This window comes from Schistocerca cancellata, chromosome 1 (genome assembly GCF_023864275.1).
Source record: "Schistocerca cancellata isolate TAMUIC-IGC-003103 chromosome 1, iqSchCanc2.1, whole genome shotgun sequence".
NCBI classification, from domain to species: Eukaryota; Metazoa; Arthropoda; class Insecta; order Orthoptera; family Acrididae; genus Schistocerca; species Schistocerca cancellata.
Genome location: NC_064626.1, coordinates 947240084 through 947260669, shown reverse-complemented (window position 1 = coordinate 947260669; position 20586 = coordinate 947240084). Strand labels below are relative to the sequence as shown.

The 20586-nt window shown below is 40.8% G+C and overlaps 1 protein-coding gene across 1 annotated transcript in view; it reads left to right on the top strand.

The window, feature by feature from the left end:
• LOC126088199 (ATP-binding cassette sub-family C member 5-like) overlaps positions 1-20586 on the top strand; it is a 274779-nt gene that overhangs the window by 128515 nt on the left and 125678 nt on the right. Inside the window, exon 10 of the mRNA XM_049906328.1 lies at positions 20383-20521. Within this exon, the coding sequence (XP_049762285.1) occupies positions 20383-20521 (139 nt within the window). The remainder of the gene's footprint in view (positions 1-20382; positions 20522-20586) is intronic.

The window sequence follows — 20586 nt, the reverse complement described above, 5'->3', positions numbered from 1 at the left end:
TGGACACCTTCACTCTTCCAGGTTCACAACTATGATACGGCGAAGAGGCAACTGGGGCAACATAACTCTCCCCGTGTGCATTCCACCCCGTGCATTCTGTCCCGTGCCTCATTGTAAACAAGCGTCGCTAGCGCACTGAACTCGCATTCGGGAGGACGACTGTTCAGTCCTGCGTCCGGCCATCCTGATTGAGGTTTTCCGTGATTTCCCTAAATCGCTCCAGGCAAATGCCGGAATGGTTCCTTTGAAAGGGCACGGCCAACTTCCTTCCCCGTCCTTCCCTAATCTGATGAGACTGATGACCTTGCTGTCTGGTCTCCTCCCCCACAACAACACAACCAAACAAGCGTCGCACGGTTGGCTATCTGTGATCCCTCGTGAGGAATTCGCAGCACTCTTACTCGGAGTTGTTTTCATGTGACAAGGCTTAAAAGTTTAATACTTTACTAACACACAGAGTTTGGGAAATTAGTTTGCTTGCCTTATTATTATCATTCCGTATAGATTTACTTACCTGATTAACACTCCCATCTCTATCAATTGAGATATGGAAAAATACAAACGAAAAGAATAACACCCGCGAGGTTTCTTCGAGATTCGAACCCGGGTTTTCTGATTCCCAGCCAGTTACCTTGGCCGTTGTGCTATCGCTGCTGTCGGCGAAAAGCGTTTACCATGAGGGCACAGAAGGGCAATTGTAAAAGTTTCTTTCCTCGATTTCTGAAAAGTTTGCGTTTGCGGACCCCATACCTGATGATGAAAAATGCTCTATTTACAATTATCCATCGATCCCTCCAATTTTGAGTCGATTGCGCGTCATAACCTTTAGGGGTGATTTTCTCAAAATTGTGGCGGTGTTGACCCAAAATATCTTAGATTCCTTCATTGTAGGTTGTACACAAGCGACCTACAAAATTTGAGCCGAATCGGTTGTCCGTGTCTGAGGCCTTCCCCTTGTGAGAACAAACACTCTGCCTAGGTCAGTGAAGTTCATGGACATCAGTATTTCTGTTGCCTCTTCAGTTACTTTCTTCCAAAATCTCCCAGTAGGCCACCTAACAGTTATATTACCAAAACTGAGAACATAATTCACAGTTAATCCATGTGGCTGTGTGAGCAGATCCTTCTTTTTGTTCAGATCTGTTGTTGCACATGTATTCTCCGGACAACACTAGTGAACTTAGTGCAGTGTTCGGCCAGTGTAGGATGTTGTATATTCTCCACACCAAATATAGTGTAACCCCAATTTCAAGTTCTCAGAATTAACATTATCTCGTTCTTTACATTTTTTATCACTTCTGTAAAATTTCAAATGTTAACAGTGTTGTCAAATCCTATTTTTGTGTTAACATATTTATAATTTCCCCACAGTGCACACTTCATGTAACAAAAAATGAGGAGCTGGTATAATTGACATAAAATTATGTTTCCTTTGAAGTAGTGTCTACACATGTTATGCCATTAATTTTCTTGAATGTTGTGGGCCTTACTCGGTAGATATGAAGCAGTAAAAGTGTAACACGGCCGAGGGTACAGATGGGTGGGGTACTTTAAACTGGTTGTCATTTCGACTGTGCGCCCTGTCCACACCACCTACCTGGTAATCCCACGGCGGTCATACTATTCTTCTCCACACTGCTGCTGGCTTGCCTGAAATTATCTATCTAAATACGCAACTGGGTTTAGGGGAGCCACTCAACGTCAAGCACAACACTGTCCTACATCTGGTATGAACATCTGTATTCTGAGACAATAAGAAATCACAGGTTGCACTGCTTACAGTCTAATCATAAGTTTCAATGTCAACTTCTAGGTGATTGTCTGTCCACCAAATCACAAGAAAATTAGTGATAGAAAGTTATACAAATGCAATAGGTTAGATATGATAGGCTGGTGCCTGAAAGAAAGGGATAAAGGAAAAATAGTGGATAAAAAGAACACACATTCACTGCTACTTTTGGTAGATAAATTACCGGTGACACTATTAGGCATGAACTAGAGAACCTCCATCAGCACTAGGCCGTCAAAAAAAACCACAAGGAAAAAAAAATTACTTCGCAACTCACAACATTGCATCACAAGGGAGCGTTCATGTATTGAAAGGGGTGTGGAGTGACTGTAGGATCGATGCTGCCCCGACTGGCAGATGTGCAGTATAGTCGTCAGCTCGCCACTCTCTCCTCGTGGTAATCTGTCCATTGGCGTACATGGAACAGGTTAATGGCACTGTCAGTGTTGCCCTAGCAATGCCTATTCAACTTAGCCTTAGTCTGTTACCACTACAGTAGACATTACGATGTTCTATATGACATAATAAACACATAGGCTATTAAGAAGAAAAATATATGGATGTCGATTAAGTTAAATTTAGTTACTAAGTGAATGGTACAAAAAATAATAGCAATTGTTAAGCAGGAGTAGTAAGAAACTTTTAAATGAAAAACTTTTGGATAGCACAACCTATATACACTGGACACTAGTAATCACTCCAACCATATCACTCTGTGGGCAAGAGGAAATGTAGTACATATAATCTATGTTAAACAGATAGAAAGTGAAAAGGAAGGAAAAAAACATTGCATATGGCAGTGACACATCCCAATTAAATCTCACTCGATTAGAGTGTCCTCATGAAACCTCATAATAATCAGAAATTAATGTCTGTACTTTAGGACAATAGCAGCAGACGTGTACAGTTCCCACTTGTCACATAGAACAGTCAGTCATTAGTCTTGCTCACTATGGTATGGTTTAATGTTTTCCACATGGTGTTTTCCCTCGTGCCTACCTGACTTCACACGAACCAGTTCAACAGTATTGGGACATTTGATATCAACAATATGATATGGTCCTTGGTATTCATGATGGAACTTCTTAATTTCTTCGTTCAGTTTGCTAGAACGTGTGTGTTTTGATTAACACAAGGTCACCGACTTCATGCATAATTGTTCGCACGATCTTTCATGTCTTTCTTTCCGCCATTGAGCCTCATCACGTAAATGTTCCATGGCCAATTTAATTTTTCTGTCACACGATTGATCCATAGCGGGAGAATCATTTAAGATATTGGAGAATATACTTTGAGGAGGTTGGTTCAGCAGGATTTCACATGGTGCAAAACCTGTCATGGCGTGAGGTAGGCTATTGACTACACCCTCAAAATCTGTTATATACTCCTTCCATTTGTTATGTTTCTGACTACAATATGTCCTGCACATGCAGTTCACCTCTTTCATGACTCTCTCAGCTGTATTTGAGGCTGGTCTGTATTTGGCTATAAAAACTTGTTCCACACAATTCCTCCGCAACATTTCCTTCCACTCTGTTGATACAAATTGTGGGCCATTGTCTGATAGCACTTGCCTTGGTTTGCACATCTGCGTAAAATAGTCATTTTCCATTCTCGCTGGTATTGCCTTACCAGTTGCTTTCTTTAGGGGGTAGAACTTTACATATTTTGAGCACACATCTAACACGACAAAGAGCTGCATGAAATTGCGACAGGATTTAGGCAGTTGACCAAGCAAATCAACTGCCACTATGTCTTTGATTCCGTCAGGAATTATGTGGTGCATAGGTCCTTGATGGCTAACAGTAGTTGTCTTAGTCTCCTGGCACACTTCACAGGTCCATAATATCTTCCTAATCTTTTTGCTCATGCCAAAGAAAATACACTCCTTCCTTAGTTTTTCCAGACATTTGGTTGCGCCAAAGTGTGCATTACTGAAATGCGTGTACCACACCAGCTTTTCAACAGCATGTTCTGGAATGCAAAACTTCCAGTCCTGCGACGATTCGTCCACACGACGGTATAGAATGTTGTGATGAATCAAATAATATTTTCTCAATTTATCTTCTCCAGCACACCTGTATCTCACCTTCACTCTCTTCAATGCATGATCTTCAATTTGCTCACATCAGATATTCTTAGTAATTTGGTAACAAATGACTCGTATTGAACACCTTTGATCAAATTAATGCTTAATTCCTGTCCTTGTGGTCCATTAACATTTAAATCATCAATGCCAGGTGGCATCCTCGAAAGTGCATCAGATATGATGTTTTGGTTCCTAGGTTGGTAGACAACACTAAACTGATATTCTTGTAAGGCAAGCACTCACCTGGTGAGACGTCTATGGTATAATTTGCCATCAAGCAGAAAAGTCAATGGCTTATGGTCTGTGACTACCTTGGTGGTTCTACCAGCCAGATAATATCTGAATTTTGTGAAACCCCACAGGACAACAAGTGCGTCTCTCTCAGTGACTGTATATTGCTGTTCCCATTTAGTCAGAGCTCTGCTTGCAAATGCGATTGTTTTAACATTATCCAAGTCCATATCATCCAACTGGTATAAGTGCACTCCTAATCCATAGTCTGAGCTGTCACAAGCCAAGTAAAATTCCTTGCTCAAGTCTGGGTGCGAAAGCAGCTTAGGATCGCACAGCTGTTGCTTTATTTCCTCGAAAGCACCTTGACATTCATCTGTCCAATCCCATAGCACCTTGTTCTTCAGCAGATTCAACAAATGTTGGTTACTAAGTGACTGACCACGTATAAACTTCCTATGCCATCCACATAAACCAAAGAAACCTCTTAATTGCTTCTTACAGCGTGGCGCAGGAAAATCTTTCACTGCTTGTAGTTTGTCCTCATCCGGTTTGATCCCCTGTGCATTAATGATGTGGCCAAGAAACTTAACCTCACTCCTTCCAAAATCCGATTTCTCCAAATTCGCTGTCACTCCTGCTTCCTCTAAGGCCATGAGTACTTCTTTGTGTCTTAACATGCTCTTCCCAGTTTGCAGTTGCTATCAAGAAGTCATCAACGTACACAGTGACCTTCTTACTCAACTGCTCGCCCAGTACCTTATCCAATGCTCCAACAAAGGCAGATATGGAAATATTAAGGCCAAATGCTAGTACACGATACTGGTAGCTTCTTCTTCCATACAGGAATGCAGTGAAGGGTCTTGAATCCTTACGTAGAGGGACCTGCCAGTACCCCAATTGGAGATCAATATTACTGAATACTCTTGCCCCATGAAACCTTTGGAGTAGCTCTTCCAAATTCTCAGGTCTGTCTCTTTCTGGAATAATAATTTTATTCATTGGCCTTGCATCTAATACTACTCTGACATTGCCATTCTTCTTTTCCACAATGAACAATGGGTTGTTATATTGGCTAGTTGACCTTTCTATTATTCCCATTCCCACCATTCTCTGGAGCTCTTCTTCCACTGCTTCACATTTCGATTGAGGTATCGCATAAGGCCGTGCAAAAAATGGTCCATGCTCCTTCACTTGTAATTTGCACTCATCTGTCTTAATTATACCAGGTTCACTTGAAAAAACCTGCCTGTACCTTCGCAGGACCCTCATCAATTCTTCTTTTGTCTCACGGTCTTGATGCTCTAATAACTAGAGTTTCCGTTTGACAAAAGGTTCAATATCTTCCGTGCTGATCCACACATCCTTTTCCAAAGTTTGAGCCTTTTGTTCACTTAACCAGTCGACCCCTAAGATTATGGGCAACACCAACCCAGGCACGACTAGTGCCGACACATCATAATCTTCGTCGCCAAGCTTCATTGTGAGTAAGATCTATTCTTTAATAACCTTGCTCTTTGCACCAACGGCACCTGTGACACACATTCCATGTACAGGAAAATTGGGTATCTGCCTTCCTTGTTCCAACCACTTCGTATAGAGCTTCTGACATAATGCATTGACCTGGCTACCAGAATCCACTAAAACATCGATACAAGTACCCAAGATTTCTGCTTCAATGATAGGCTGTATAGCTTCCTCACGGCCTTCACCAACTTCTTCCATAATGTCTGTCGCAATATCCAGCTTGCAAATAGACATAATAATGGGCCCTCCATCCTCCGTTCCTGATCGGGCTGCACCAGGAACCTTCTCTAGTTTTCCGGTGTTCCTTCACTATGCTATGATTTGAGCTTCGCACCTAGTCATGTGATACTTTACACCCTGGGTTTCAGATATCCGTAGCCACCACGATGTCCTCTGTGACCACCATGGCCACGGAAACTACCGCCATGTCTCCTACCATTATTATGCCAGTATCGTCCATTGTGTCTATTGTTATGGTTTAAATGGGTATCTGTATTGAATTCGTTGTTCCCAAATACTGTATTATCATCTTCTCCTCCTCCTGTTCCTCGTGAATCATACAACATGTCTAATTGTCCTAAGGCTGACTTCATTGCCTCTACATTATTTCTAGGGATTGCTAGCAACTTATCCTGAACTCCTGTCGGTAGTTTACTTATGATCAGGGACACTATTGCTTCTGTCGCGATCGGTTCATCTAAATAATCTTGGAAAAACTTCTTTAAGTTCTGGTCACACCCTCTCTCAAACCTTCTACTTTGGTATAGACTGTTACGTACTCCATTTTGCTTCCGTCACGACCAATATTGTTGCAAAAATTCCTTTTCAAATTCAGCAAAGGTTGTACACTTATGTCCTATTCTCATGCCCCAGGTACCAGCTTCACCTTCCAATCTTGCTGCAACAAAGGGTACCTTTCTCTGCTCGTCCCATAATTCAGGTAACATGCCCTTAAATTGATCTAGGAAATCTCTGGGATGCCACCTTCCATTTGGTTCGAAGTTCTTAAAATTCCTTATGCCAAGGAAGATCTCATCATTTTGTGTACCAATTAAGCTCCCTCCAGCAATGCTTCCATCACATAATAGTGATTTCACTTCGCTCTTCACCTGCTGACCGACCTGTTCCTTAGTCTTGCCTACCTCACTGTACACCTTTTCTACTCGCTGTGCATACACATTCTGGTTTAGCGCAACAGCTGATATCCTGTGTTTACAGTGTTTCACTTTCTCATCCAGTTGTTCAAAATGCTCGCCGTAAACCTCAACCCTTTTTGTAAGTTCTTCCTTCACTTCTTTGACATCCGAGTCTACCTTTTCAAAATGTTTAGTATTGCCTGCAACGTTCTCCCCGAACCGAACAGTAAACTCATGTATCCTTTGATGACTTGACTCAGCCAGCTTCCTCAGAGCCTCATTAGTCTCGTTGATCTTTTTACTGTGTTGTTCGTTTATCTGCTCGATCAATCGCTTAATATCTTCCTTCTGGCATATAATATCTTCCCTCCGGCGCATAATGTATTCTTTTATTTGTTTGTTATCATGCAGTAATGTTTTGTTATCATTCAGTAATGTTTTGAGCATGTCAACGATGGATAGGTCAGGCCTAAGTTTACACTTATCCAATCTAGGCGTCTCCATGATTGGTGATGACATTGCATCAGGACTTCCCATCTCTGTTGATAGACTACTGTTCCCTATACTGGAATCCGACACTTCACTACTCCTTGCTTCTATTTTTCGTCTCCACCTAATTACTTTCGCCTAAAGAGTCTACTTTCACCTCTCTGTCTACTGCAGTTGCACAAACCTCATTATTTGCCATATTGAACCACAGATAAGTCACTCAAGTGAGCAATAAACAAATCACAACACTCATAGCACAGAATGGATGGCAATAGCCACAACCAAACTACAACGCCATATGCACTCAACGCTGTAATTCGTGCTCAGAAGCACACATAACATACAAGGTCACATAAAAAAAGCAGAAAAAATTAAATGTAAGCTAACATAAATATAGTTCTGCAATTGTATTAACTGTTGTAAAAAATTAGACTACTAAATAAGCAGGGTCCGACAGTGACATTTACTTTACTGTATGATTGGCAGAGTAATTATGGCTCATAATTTTGTGAACAAAAGTATTTCAACTGTTAATGTTTGTAATTACATAATTATAGAACACAGTCTGCACTGCTAGTTAATTACTCTGGTTGCTACAGTTGCGTGAGGTAATGTTGTGATGCGCGAGTTACTTTGTGTTGTCTTCTGGCTCCGTAGTCGCAGCTGTTGCGTAACGCCGACTCAGTTGACGCCATCCGGCTGTCAGAACTGCACCCTTTCTGGGCGCAAAGTGTGGTAATATTTGCTGCGTCGCTCCTAGGCACCGCTCACGTTGTATACGGTGATGGCTGCCAAAAAGTTTTCACTTTTGCCCATAGGTGCCACTAGCGTCGTCTTCCGTAATGGCTACCAAATAACTGTTCCCTTTTGCACATAGGTGCTGCTAGCGTCGTCAAAAGCCCACCACGGATAAGACGAGTATATACACCGTGCCACAAATTCTTTGACGTACACATCCCACAGCTCGCGTGATATCACTCAATAATATAAACTAACAATCACTGTTTATACACAATTAGTCCACACTCCAAGTTAATTATACGGCACTTCTTATGCGAAATTGCAGGTCCTGAATACATGTCACCATGTAACACGCCCGGGGGTACAGATGGGGGTGGGGGACCCTTAAACTGGTTGTCATTTTGGACCGTGTGCCCTGTCCACACCACACACTTGGTAATCCCGTGGTGGTCGTACTATTCTTCTCCACACTGCTGCTGGCTTGCCTGAAATTATCAATCTAAATATGCAACCGGGTTTAGGGGAGCCACTCAACGTCAAGCACAACACTGTCTTACATCTGGTATGAACATCTGTATTCTGAGACAATAAGAAATCACAGGTTGCACTGCTGACAGTCTAAGTCATAAGTTTCTATGTCAACTTCTAGGTGATTGTCTGTCCACCAAATCAATTGGACGAACATACGCGTAACTGAACGCGGTGTGGACGATTGTTGATGATGCGAAAGCCGAGTAATTGAACGAAAGTTCTTATGCTCGCCACGCATACACAGATTTTTGGTACCAGTCCTCCTTTACACTAGTAATAAAGTTTAACACTGTTCTCAAAGGTAAATTTACAGTTCACAGTTCTCAGTTGTACGAGCATGCACATAGCCGGCGCGGCTGATTGTTGATGATGCAGAAACACGATGACCAAACGCATGTTCTCACGCTCGCTACAAGATACTGGCACTTGGTTGCACTCTTTTATGGTAACTAATTTTTGCCGATTACTATCAGTTCATCCTTGGAGACCAAACACGGCGCGGATGATTGATACAGTACGGTACCACACGCAATGAGAGGATACACAAATACGTTATCAGCAATACTGCTCATTTTTAAATTACTTCTTGATGCACTTTCCTCTGAATTATTTACTTAGTTTATCACTTTACTGTAATAGCAACACTTCAACTTCCATGCTAACAATGCCTCTCGCATACGGAGCTACACACTACACAACATAACAGTTCTGTGTCCCGCACTCCACAACTAAGCCAGTGATATGACAATATGCTCAGAAAAGTTTGAAAAATTGTTCATGTTCATGCTTCATCTCCTGCCACTGCATCACAAGTGGAATGTATTAGATAAAGTGAGCAACAGTGGGACAGAAGAGGATGAGTAGGGGGGATGAAGAATGAGGGTAAGAGACAAGCAGAAAGTGCATAGATTGGCCTTTACAGAATTGTATTACACTAAATATAGAAGGAAATACATTGTTGAGGGGATGAAGGTCAGGAATGCGCGCTAAAGAATATTGCAGCAAAATTGACATGAGAATCTGTGAGCACAATGCTCTCCTAGACACGTATGAAATTTCTTTAGCAGTAGGACATCTTAATAGAAACCTTTTTTCCCCAGTATCCTGAGTTCTAAATTAGCATTAAATCTTTTTATCCAAAGACAATTATGCATCATTGCCACAGTGCTTTGCTTGAATGGTATTTTGATAACTTTAGTGGTAAATATTGCTATAAAACATTTTGTTTTCCATTTGCATCATTTTGGAGAATGTCTGTGAATATTTTAAAAGAATCTCACTATCCTGTGGAGAAGTACCAGAGCTACCAGATCCATCTCAATGATATATATGTGCTGGCAACTGTTTTTTATATCTTGGAAGTGGGCAGTCTTGTAGTCTATTTAGATATGTGTAAATTGGAGGCTTCTTGTTGCTGCTGCCTTCCTCTGCCATTTTAAGGTGCTTTATAACAATGTACCTCTTAAATAACTTCCAAAGCATACTGCTGGAATGCACTGAGAACAAACTCGCTGTTCAAATCAGTGAAGTTCAACGACATCAGTGCTTTTATACCACCTTCAATTATTTTATTCCAAATACTCTGAATAGATCACCTAACAGGTGTGTTCACAAAACTGAAAACACATTTCACAATTAATCCCTATACTGGGTGTGCAGCTCTTTCTTTTTGTCCAAATTTGATTTCTGCATATATTCATCATGCAACACTAGTGTACTTGGTGTGGTGGTGGGCCATTGTAGGTTATTGGTGTTAGTACTTCTTTTTCTGCCGTTGCCAAATTCTACACAGCTTTGTGGCTGAGGGGAGTAATGGTTTCGATAGAAGTTAGTAGAAGAAGGTGGAATGATCACTTAGGCTCAGGTGATGATAAAACAGGTGGCAGTCTTGATTTATTGATAGAGTACTAAGGAAATGCAACCAGTTTATAAAGGTAGTTGTTTACTTGCATGACCTATCCTAGAGTATTGCTCAAGTGTGTGTGACCTGTACCAAATAGGACTAATACAGGGTGTACATAAAGTCCGGGAACACTTTCAATTATTTATTGCACAAGAACCAAACATTGTACAGATATCATACATATGTCAATTTGAAGAGAAACCCTGAAAGTTTTTTTTTTTTCTTCCATGTATACCTCCACAGCATAGTTTGGTAATTTGCCGATAGTCAGCGCCAGCCTCAAACATGGTGAGTTCAGGTGCGGAGCGAGCTTTGTGTGTGTTGGAGTTCGACAAAAACAAGTGTGATACAGTTGTTCAACGGATGTTTAGAACAAAGTACGGTAAGAAGCCACCAACAAGGAAGGTCATTTACCACTGGCACAATAAATTCATTATGATGGTTTGCTTGTGCCCGGCAAAGGGAAGCGGACTTCCCTGTGTGAGTGAAGTGAATGTGGAGCGCGTATGAGAGACATTCATAAGGAGTCCAAAGAAATCAGTGCGTCGTGCATCCTGTGAACTCCAAATGGCTCCAACGACAGTGTGTAAAGTCCTGCGGCAGAAACTGTCTATGAAACCATTCAAATTTGGAGCTAGTGCAGAAGCTCAATGATGACGACAAAGACAAGTGTTTTGAGTTTTGTTCACAGTTGCAAAAATTGAATGAGTATGGGGATGGCATTGTTGATCGCTTAATTTTTAGCGACTAAGCCACTTTTCACACAAATGGGAAAGTGAACAGGCGTAATTGTCGAATCTGAAGTACAAAGTATCCACACGAATGCGTTGAGTTTGAGCGTGATTTCCCAAAGGTAAATGTTTTTTGTGCCTTGTCACGTTGAAAACTGTATGGTCCATTCTTCTTCGTTGAGAGCACTGTCACTGGATATTCCTACTTGGACGTGTTGCAGCAATGGCTGATGCCTCAAATGCAATCAGACTCTCCGTTCATCTTTCAACAGGATGGGGCTCCACCCCATTTTCATCGTGAAGTTCGTGGGTACCTGAACAAGGAGCTGCCGCATCAGTGGATCGGCCGTGCTACAGAAGGGGACAGCTGTTTCATGAAATGGCTCCCTGCCCACCAAATCTCATTCCGTGTGACTTTTTTCTGTGGGGACACATTAAAGATATGGCGTATGTTCCACCTCTACCACGTGATGTAGCAGAGCTCTGGGAGAGAATACGGGAAGCCATAGTCAACAATGCCATGCTGAGACTGGTATGGCAAGAATTCAATTACCGTATTGATGTCTGCCAGGTTACACATGGTTCACATATAAAATGTTTGTAAAAAAAACTTTCAGAGTTTCTCTTCAAAATGCAATATGTATGACATCGGTACAATGTTTAGCTCTCGTGCAATAAATAATTGAAAGTGTTCTCAGATTTTATGTACACTTGTGGAGAGGACTGAACGACTACGGAGTAGGCAGCAAAGATGGTCACATGTATGTTTGATCCACGGGAGAGGTCAGGAAAATGCAGGAAGAGCTGAAATGACAGACTCTTGAAGACAGACATAGAAATCCTTAGGAAGCTTGCTTACAATATTTCAGCAACTGGATTTATATGATGATTGAAGGAATATACTGCAACCCCCTACTAACAGCTTTTGTAGAGATTGTGAGGACAGATTAATCACAGTGTGCACAGAAACATCCAAACAGTCATTCTTCTCACACTTGAAACATGAATGGAATGGATTGTGCTTACAGTATTGTAGCCATTTTGTTTTTGTGTTAACCTCTCACTGTTATGAGGGTCATATACAAAAGACAACTTCCCAGTGTTTGTAACTACACCAAAGCACCTGGTATAGGCATGTGTATTCTAATATGGAGATACATAAACAGGCAGAATATGGCACTGCTGTCAGCAACACCTGTGTAAGACAACAAGTGTCTGGCACATGTGTGAGATCAGTGGCAGGTTATAAAGATTTAAATGAGTTTGAACAATGAGACACAACATTTCCAAGGTAGTGATGAAGTGGGGATTGTCCCATATGACCATTTCTTGAGTGTACCGTGAATATAAGGAACCGGTAAAACATCACTGTAGCCTGAAAAAGATCCAGCAAGAAGGGGACCTATGACAACTGAAGAGAATCGTTCAATGTGACAGAAATGTAACCCTTCCAGAAATTGCTGCAGATTTCAATGCTGGGCCATCAACAAGTGTCAGTGTGCAAACCATTCAAAAAAACATCATCAGTATGATCTTTTGGAGCTGAAGGTCCACTCATGTAACTTTGATGATTGCATGACACAAAGCCTTATGCCTCACCTGGGCCCATCAACATCGACATTAGACTCTTGATGACTGGAAACATGTTGCATGGTCGGATGAGTCTTGTTTCAAATGATATCGAGCGGATGAGCATATACAGATATGGAGACAACCTCATGTATCCATGGACACTGCATATCAGCAGGGAACTCTTCAAGCTAGTGGAGGCTGTGTAATGGCGTGGGGCCTGTGCAGTTGGGGTGATATGGGACCCCAGATAGGTGTAGATATGACTCTGACAGATGACACACACGTAAGCATGCTGTCTGATCACCTGCATCCATTCATATCCATTATGCATTCTGACGGACTTTGGCAATTCCGACGGGACAATGCGACACCTCACACGTCCAGAATTGCTACAGAGTGGCTCCAGGACCACTCTTTTTGAGTTTAGACACATTTGCTGGCCCCAAACTCTCCAGACGTGAACATTATTGAGCATATCTGGGATGCCTTGCAACATGCTGTTCAGAAGAGGTCTCCACCCCTTCGTACTCTTACGGATTTGTGGACAGCCCTTCAGGGTTCATGGTGGTAATTGCCTCCGGCACTACTTCAGACATTAGTCGAGTCCATGTCACGTGATCAGAGTGTAGTGTTGCTAGCTATTTCTTTCAAGTAAAAATCAAGTGTTTTCAGTTGCGCTTTTAAGAAGGAAAATGTTACAAAAAGAGGCAGGAAAATCCTTTGGATGGAAGAGAAAGTAAAAATTCTCGAAAGAGTTGAAGATCTTTACAGTCATGCGTTGCTGAAGCACACACTTTAGGGATACCTGGGTTTATTGTGCAAAATGAAGCTTGTATTTTGGAAAGCCCAAGTAAAAAACAAAATAAAATGAAATAAAATGTGACAGTGACTCAGTTACCCTAAATATGTAGTGCCAGGAGAAATTACAAAAAACTGATTTCAGGCAGCACATGCTTCCAGCATCCTCATGAATGGCATGATGATATGCGAAAAAGTTGTGAAGGTGGTCAGTATGCTTGGAATCATTCTCCACTTCTAATGGGTGAAATGATAGGTACAAGAAGCGGTATAATATGATGTACAAAACTTTTTGTGATGAAGGAAGCAATGTAGACATAAAAACTGTTATGAATGGCAGTGTGTTAGATTACAAGAACATACAAAGAAATATAAACTTAAGGGCATCTTCAACATAAGTGGAACACATTTCTTTTTCAATATCTTTTCAAACAAACCACTTGCCTTGAAAGACAAAAATTGCAATGGAGGAAAACAGAGTAAAATTCACCGTACAGTAATGCTAGACACAAATGGTGATGGAGCAGAAAAAATTGCATCATTTGTGATTGACAAAAAAACAAAAACAAAAAAATGAAAAACCATATTGTTTTAAAAATGTAAAAATATTGCCCAAGAACTACAGTGCCAGTAACAAAAGTGTGGATGACATTGGAACTAATTGAAAAACAACTCATAACAATGCTGTAACAATGGGAACCTGTAACAGGAAAATTCTCCTGTATGTAGATGTTTGCCCTGCACAACAAAAAGTATAAATGTATTCCATGTGCACTTACAGAGTTCCTGCCACTGTGCTGCACAAGAAAATTGCAGTCTTTTGATCTGGGAATCATCCACATGGACAAAGTTTATTATAGACAAGCTATTGTTTGGAAGGCATTAACTCTAGCATTACCATGGGTGGGGGAGGATGGCAGGGGGCTACTTTGTGCTACCTTTTGAAAATATTGCAATCTATTCAAGTACTTATTGTTATAAAATTTTGAGAAAAATATTTAATGTTTTTAATGAAATCTTCTGGCAGATACCATAAATGTTTCAAAATTTTCAGTTGTATAAATTTGAGTCCCAGTAGCAGATGTGACTTTTCACAATGGTCATATTCAACAATATTAGGGAAAGGATAGAGTGCTACTCACCGTAAAGCTGATAACACTGAGTTACAGACAGGCACAACAAAAATACAGTTTTACACACACACACACACACACTCACACACACACACACACACACACACACACACCTCATGCACACGAGTGCCATCTCCGGCAGCTGGGACCGGGTGGTCACGTGTGCATGAGGTATCGTTGCTGGTGTGAATCTGTGTGTTGTCTATCTGGAGAAGTTGTTGATCAAATACTAAATGTGTTACAGTCTTTTAGTTCTGCCTATCTGCAACTCAGTGTGTCATCTTTACACTGAGTAACAACCTTTCCTTTTAATAATATTGTTGGTATTCCAGTCTGGAATTTAGTTTTCATTGCTTGAGTGTTATATTTAGTACTATTAGATTCTGGGAAAATTTGTGTATATATTGGTATTACATGTTACTGACTGTGCACATTTTCCTGAAATTCCTTCACCAAAGGAGATGCAGTAAACATTCTAGACTTCAAATTAAGAACAGCTGTCAACACAAATAACTTAGAAGTAGATACCCTCGATGTAGTGTAGTAGCTTAAGTCTCTCATCATATACCACTGCTCATCGATGAGAAATCCATTCCTAAAGACTGGAAAGTTTCACAGGTGATACCAATACACAAGAAAGGAAAAAGAAGTATTCTGCTGAATTATAGACCCGTATCACAGACATCAGTTTTCAGTAAGATTTTGGAACATGTACTGTGCTTGAAATTACGAATTATCCCAAGAAAAGTGATCTATTGACTCATAGCACAGCTTTAGAAAATATCATTTTTGTGAAAAACAACTGGCCCTTTTTCACATGAAGTTATGACTCCTGTTGGCAGGGCTTCTCAAGTTGAAATCATATTTCTAGATTTCCAGAAGGCTTTTGACACTTTTCCCCACAAGCATCTTCTATCAGAACGGAGTGCGCATGCAGTATCATCTCAGTTGTGCAACAGGATTTGCAAATCCTTGTCGGAAAGGACACAGTTCATAGTAAGTGATGGGAAGTCATTGAATGAAACAAAAGTGATACCTGGCATGCCCCGATGAAATATTGTAGTCCCTCCCATGTTTCTAATCTCTACAAACTATTTGGGACACAATGTGAACAGCCCTCCTATATTTGTTTATAGATGATGCTGTCATTTACTGTCTAGTTAAGTCATCATAAGGTCAATAAGAATTACAAAGGGATTTAGACAAGTTAGCTGTATGCTGCAAAAATGACAGTTGACCCTGAATGATAAAGCCTGAGGTTCTCCACAAGAATACTAAAAAGAATTGAATTAAGTTACTGTTATGTGATAAATGGTATGAATCTAAAGTTGTCAATTCAGTGGAATTGCCACGTAAATAATGTAGTGGGGAAGGCAAAACAAAGATTGCATTTTATCAGCCAAACACACAGAAGGTACAACAGATGCACCAGAGAGACCTTCTACACTATATGTATATATAAACCATTTTTCTTTGCCACAAGAATTTTAATCACTATCTTTCTCATGTAAATGTGGTAATATTTTGTTGACTCCCCCACTTACACAGGGAGAAATGTCCATTGCAATAAAATAAGAGAAATCGGAGTTCACAAGGAAAGATTTAATTGTTCATTTTTCCCCAAGAGCAGCTTGAGAATGGAATGGTTGAGAAATCATCTGAAAGTTTTTCTTTGAACCCTCCTCTGAGCACTTGGATTTGAATTGCAGAGTAGTCATTTAGATGCAAACTGTGAGGGAGTTGGAGCATGCTATTACATCACTATGATCGTCTGCTCCAGGACATTTCATACGTAGCAGACCTATCTCCCAATACCAAGCACTTCCCCTCTATGTATACAGTCATATCTTAAGATATCATAATTTCCTATACATTGGCACAAAGCCACTGTAATATCTATACCTAAGCCTGGTAAGAACAGACATTTTCCTTCCACATACTGTCTTGTTTCCCTCAGCAGTAGTGTCTGCAAGGTGATGATCAATGGCCAGGTGATTTGGTGACTAGAGTCTCAGAAGTTGGTAACAAAATCCAATGTGGCTTTTGTAGGCATGCTCTGCAGTCAACCGTCTTGTCCTGTCGACCTGCATCATGATCAACATTCTGCAGAAGAGCCAGACTTAGCCTGTAACTTTTTATTTTGTTTGGAAAAGTCCTATGGCACATGTTGGAGAAGGGGAATCCTCCATACAGGTCCCAGATTGGGCCTCTGAGGCCACCTGCCCCACTGTGTTAGGCAGTTTTTAAAAACAAGACCACATTTTTAATGCTCTTCTGGTTCTAGCTCTCCTTGTCATATTGCAGCTCTTGGCAGATTTGTTCACTCAAGTGGCAACTTCAATTCTGTCTCGAGTACCTGGACTAGTGCAATATAGAAAATAGCTTCCACAGCCTGTGTGAATTTCTGGTGGCAAAAGGAGTGCCTTTACACGTCATTACTTCCTGATCTTGCCGCTCTTCCATTCATCAAAACTATGATATTTCTGAAGTTAAGGCTCGCTTGAAAATTGTGTTGATACTTCCACCTATCCAGCTTGGAAGGGTGTTATGTCGATTCTCTTAATGTCTTTCGCGTTCTACATGGCACCTCTTTAGGAGTGAACTGGACAGTCCTGTGTTTGTATTGATCCTCACTCCAAACAAAGGTGGGCAAAGGATGTATAGTATTTTCATTCGTGTGTGTGTGTCCGTCTTATGTTGCCGTAACACAATTTATTATCACAGGTTTCCATTTGGCTACTGGTGCATTTCCTACCAGTCCAGTTAAGAATGTCTGTGGAACTGTCTAACTACTGCTTTCATTCTAGCATGATGTTCTCTGCCGGAGGATTCTGCTCTTATGTCCACCCACACATGTGATACTTCCTTTTTGATAACTCCCTTGACTGCTAATATGAGGCAAGTTATGCTTCTTTGTAGCCGCTCAGTGTTTGAGTTTGTATTCTGGTTTAAAAACTTCATCTTAGGGGGTTATCAGCTACATTCTTAAGGGCCAAGCATTTACCCCCCCACCCCGGATTTGTGCAGAGGTCTGTAACCATCTTGGATTTACTTCGCTTCCAAAGAACACTACTGCAGTTTCTTCAGTCATTCGCTTGACATTTCTGGAGTTTTGCATGCAGCTTGGTGATGGCACCATCATGTATATCAATGGCTCTGAGGATGAGTATAGTGTGGGGTGTGCCTTTGTTCTTTTTTAAGATTGTTTTAGGTGTTGCCTATTTGACCTCTTGAGTTTTACTACAGTTTACTGCTCTTCATCATGACACACAATGCATCTGGTGGCACTGATTCTCTGGGTATGTAGTATACTTTGAATCCCTCAGTGCTATCAAGAACCTCTGTGCAATGTACATGTACCATACTTTAGTAGGTGGACCCAGAACTACCTTCACTCACTCGCTGATGCTGCCACCAGTTGTGTCATTTGTGTGGGTTGCTGGAGATGTCAGTGTGTCGGGAGATTTGGCCACTGATGAAGCTGTGAAGGCTACTGTTCTAATACCAAGGCCGTGTAGGTAATCATGCTCTGATTTATGATTTCCTCATGGCTGTACATAGGAACATTCTATTGCTCTAGTGTGAACACTAATTTTTTGTCTGTGGGAACAAAATTTTAGGGATATTAAAACCCTCCCCATGGCTTGCCAGCCTCCTCTGGTCCTTCTCATCTCGAGCAGATAATTTTAATAGTATATGTATTGGACACTGTCTTTTCCATTGTTGTTATCTGTTAAGTGGCACCCCACACCACTTACCGTATTTACTCGAATCTAAGCCGCGCTTTTTTTCCCGTTTTTGTAATCCAAAAAACCGCCTGTGGCTTAGAATCGAGTGCAAAGGAAGCGGAAGTTCTGAAAAATGTTGGTAGGTGCCGCTACAACTAACTTCTGCCGTCGAATATATGCAGCGCTAAACAGGCATGCTTTGTAGGCACAGAGATAAATACTGGCGACAAAACCTCTGCGTCAGTAAATAATTTTTTTTTAAAAAAAAGGTGGAAGACGAGCTTTTTAAGTAAATACAAATTCCGTATTGTTCATCTTCGAATTTAGCAGAATTTCAATGTACTACGAAAATCCGACTGGCAAGACTGTTGCTAATAAGAACCTGATGAAATGTGAAACACATGCAGTAATCTCTTCACCATAAGAATAATACGAATATAAACATTTTGCCATGTATTCTTTCGTGTTTGATGTACTAAAGAAGCGTCCGCAAAGGTTTTCAAACGGAGAAAAATTTTCGCCTAACTCTCGTTCAGAACATGTTCTATCATACGCAGTCTATTATTTGGTTCGTGTTGATCATTATCAAAGAAAGCAGCAGTGTAAGTAACAACAAATAGCAGTCTCTTGAGATTGTTTCGCTAATGAGATGATTCCTCCTTTTTTTTTTAAAGCGGCGGTAGCGCGCACAAAAGCAAGCCATGCCGCGGGCGGCGACAGGCCGTAAACACGCAGTATCATAATGCGTCAAACAATGCATGACGCAGTACAGTAATGCATTTTCAGCTTAGAGTGACGTAAACACCTAAACAAAGAAAACGGCACTTATCAGATCAAAGCAAAATAAGCAATCGATTCAAACCAGACGAAGCACGTGAAAAAGGAAGGGTACCCGTATAAATACGGACGGAGCGCCTGACGCATAGCAATGGCTACTTGGTAAAGCTTAACTGCTAATCTTACGACTCGAACCAAACTACTGTAGCTGTATCGTCTTTCATTCAACCTAAATTGTGTCTCATATTACAATGGACCAACTTTGTTTCGATTTGGAGGTGCGGCCTAAAACTTTTCTCTCCCCTTGAATTTCGAGTCTCAAATTTCAGGTGCGGCTTAGATTCGGGAATTTTTTTTTTTCCTTTATTTCGAGTCTCATTTTTCAGGTGCGGCTTAGATTCGAGTGCGGCTTAGATTCGAGTAAATACGGTACACTCACTGGTGGTGCACTACTTTCTAACACAATGCCATTTTTGTATCCCTTTTCATTGTATTGTATGTGTTACATCTGATCTATCTGAGCATTCAGCAGATACCTGACAGATAGTGAAACACTATGTTTGTGGCCTTTCAGCTAGTGTTTGGGGTACACTTTCTTTAGTCCTTGAAGTTTTACTTATGTACTAATAACATTTTCGCTCCTCTGTCTTACCTAATTTCAAGAACTACAGAATGCTTTAGTCAGCAACCAGCCCTTTTAAAACTATGATTCGAGCACTTATGACCTCAGCTGGCCCCACTCCCCCTCCCCCCGCCACAAACAAACAAAATTAATAAATCAGTGAATACTAGGAACTGTAATTTTTCAGAGAAAGCCCTTGCCCTCCTACCTCTATTATCATACCATTCTTAATGTGAAGTTAACTTGCTGAAAGTAATATATAAAATTATATAATTAATGACTCTTTTTATATGCAAGAACAGTTTATATTTGAGCCATTGGACAGACGAATTTCTATTGGAGGTATGAAGGCGTTCCTAAAAGCAGGTAGCTTCTGCAGCAGTAGTCACAGTAATGTAGTTGTTATTGGATGTAATGGTTTGGTTTACTTATTGCTAACAAAGTTGCATTACATATTTTTAACATCTTTCAGGTTTCAGAATCATAGCGATCTGAGACGCAGTTATCAATGCATTAATTTGGAGAGAGAATTTTCTATGCTGGTCATATAGGTTCCAGTTTTAATAGGGTTTTATTTCTTTTTAGCATTACTGGAAACAACCTGATTGCAGCTGAAGTATTTACAATATTTGCAGTGTTTACTGCTATGCAATTTACTGTGGGAACACTTCCTTACGGCATTAAATGTTTAGCAGAGGCAAATGTCAGCTGTAAAAAACTGCAGGTAAAATAAATACATGTTAAGATCATCAGATATTTTATTTGTGTGTGTGTGTGTGTGTGTGTGTG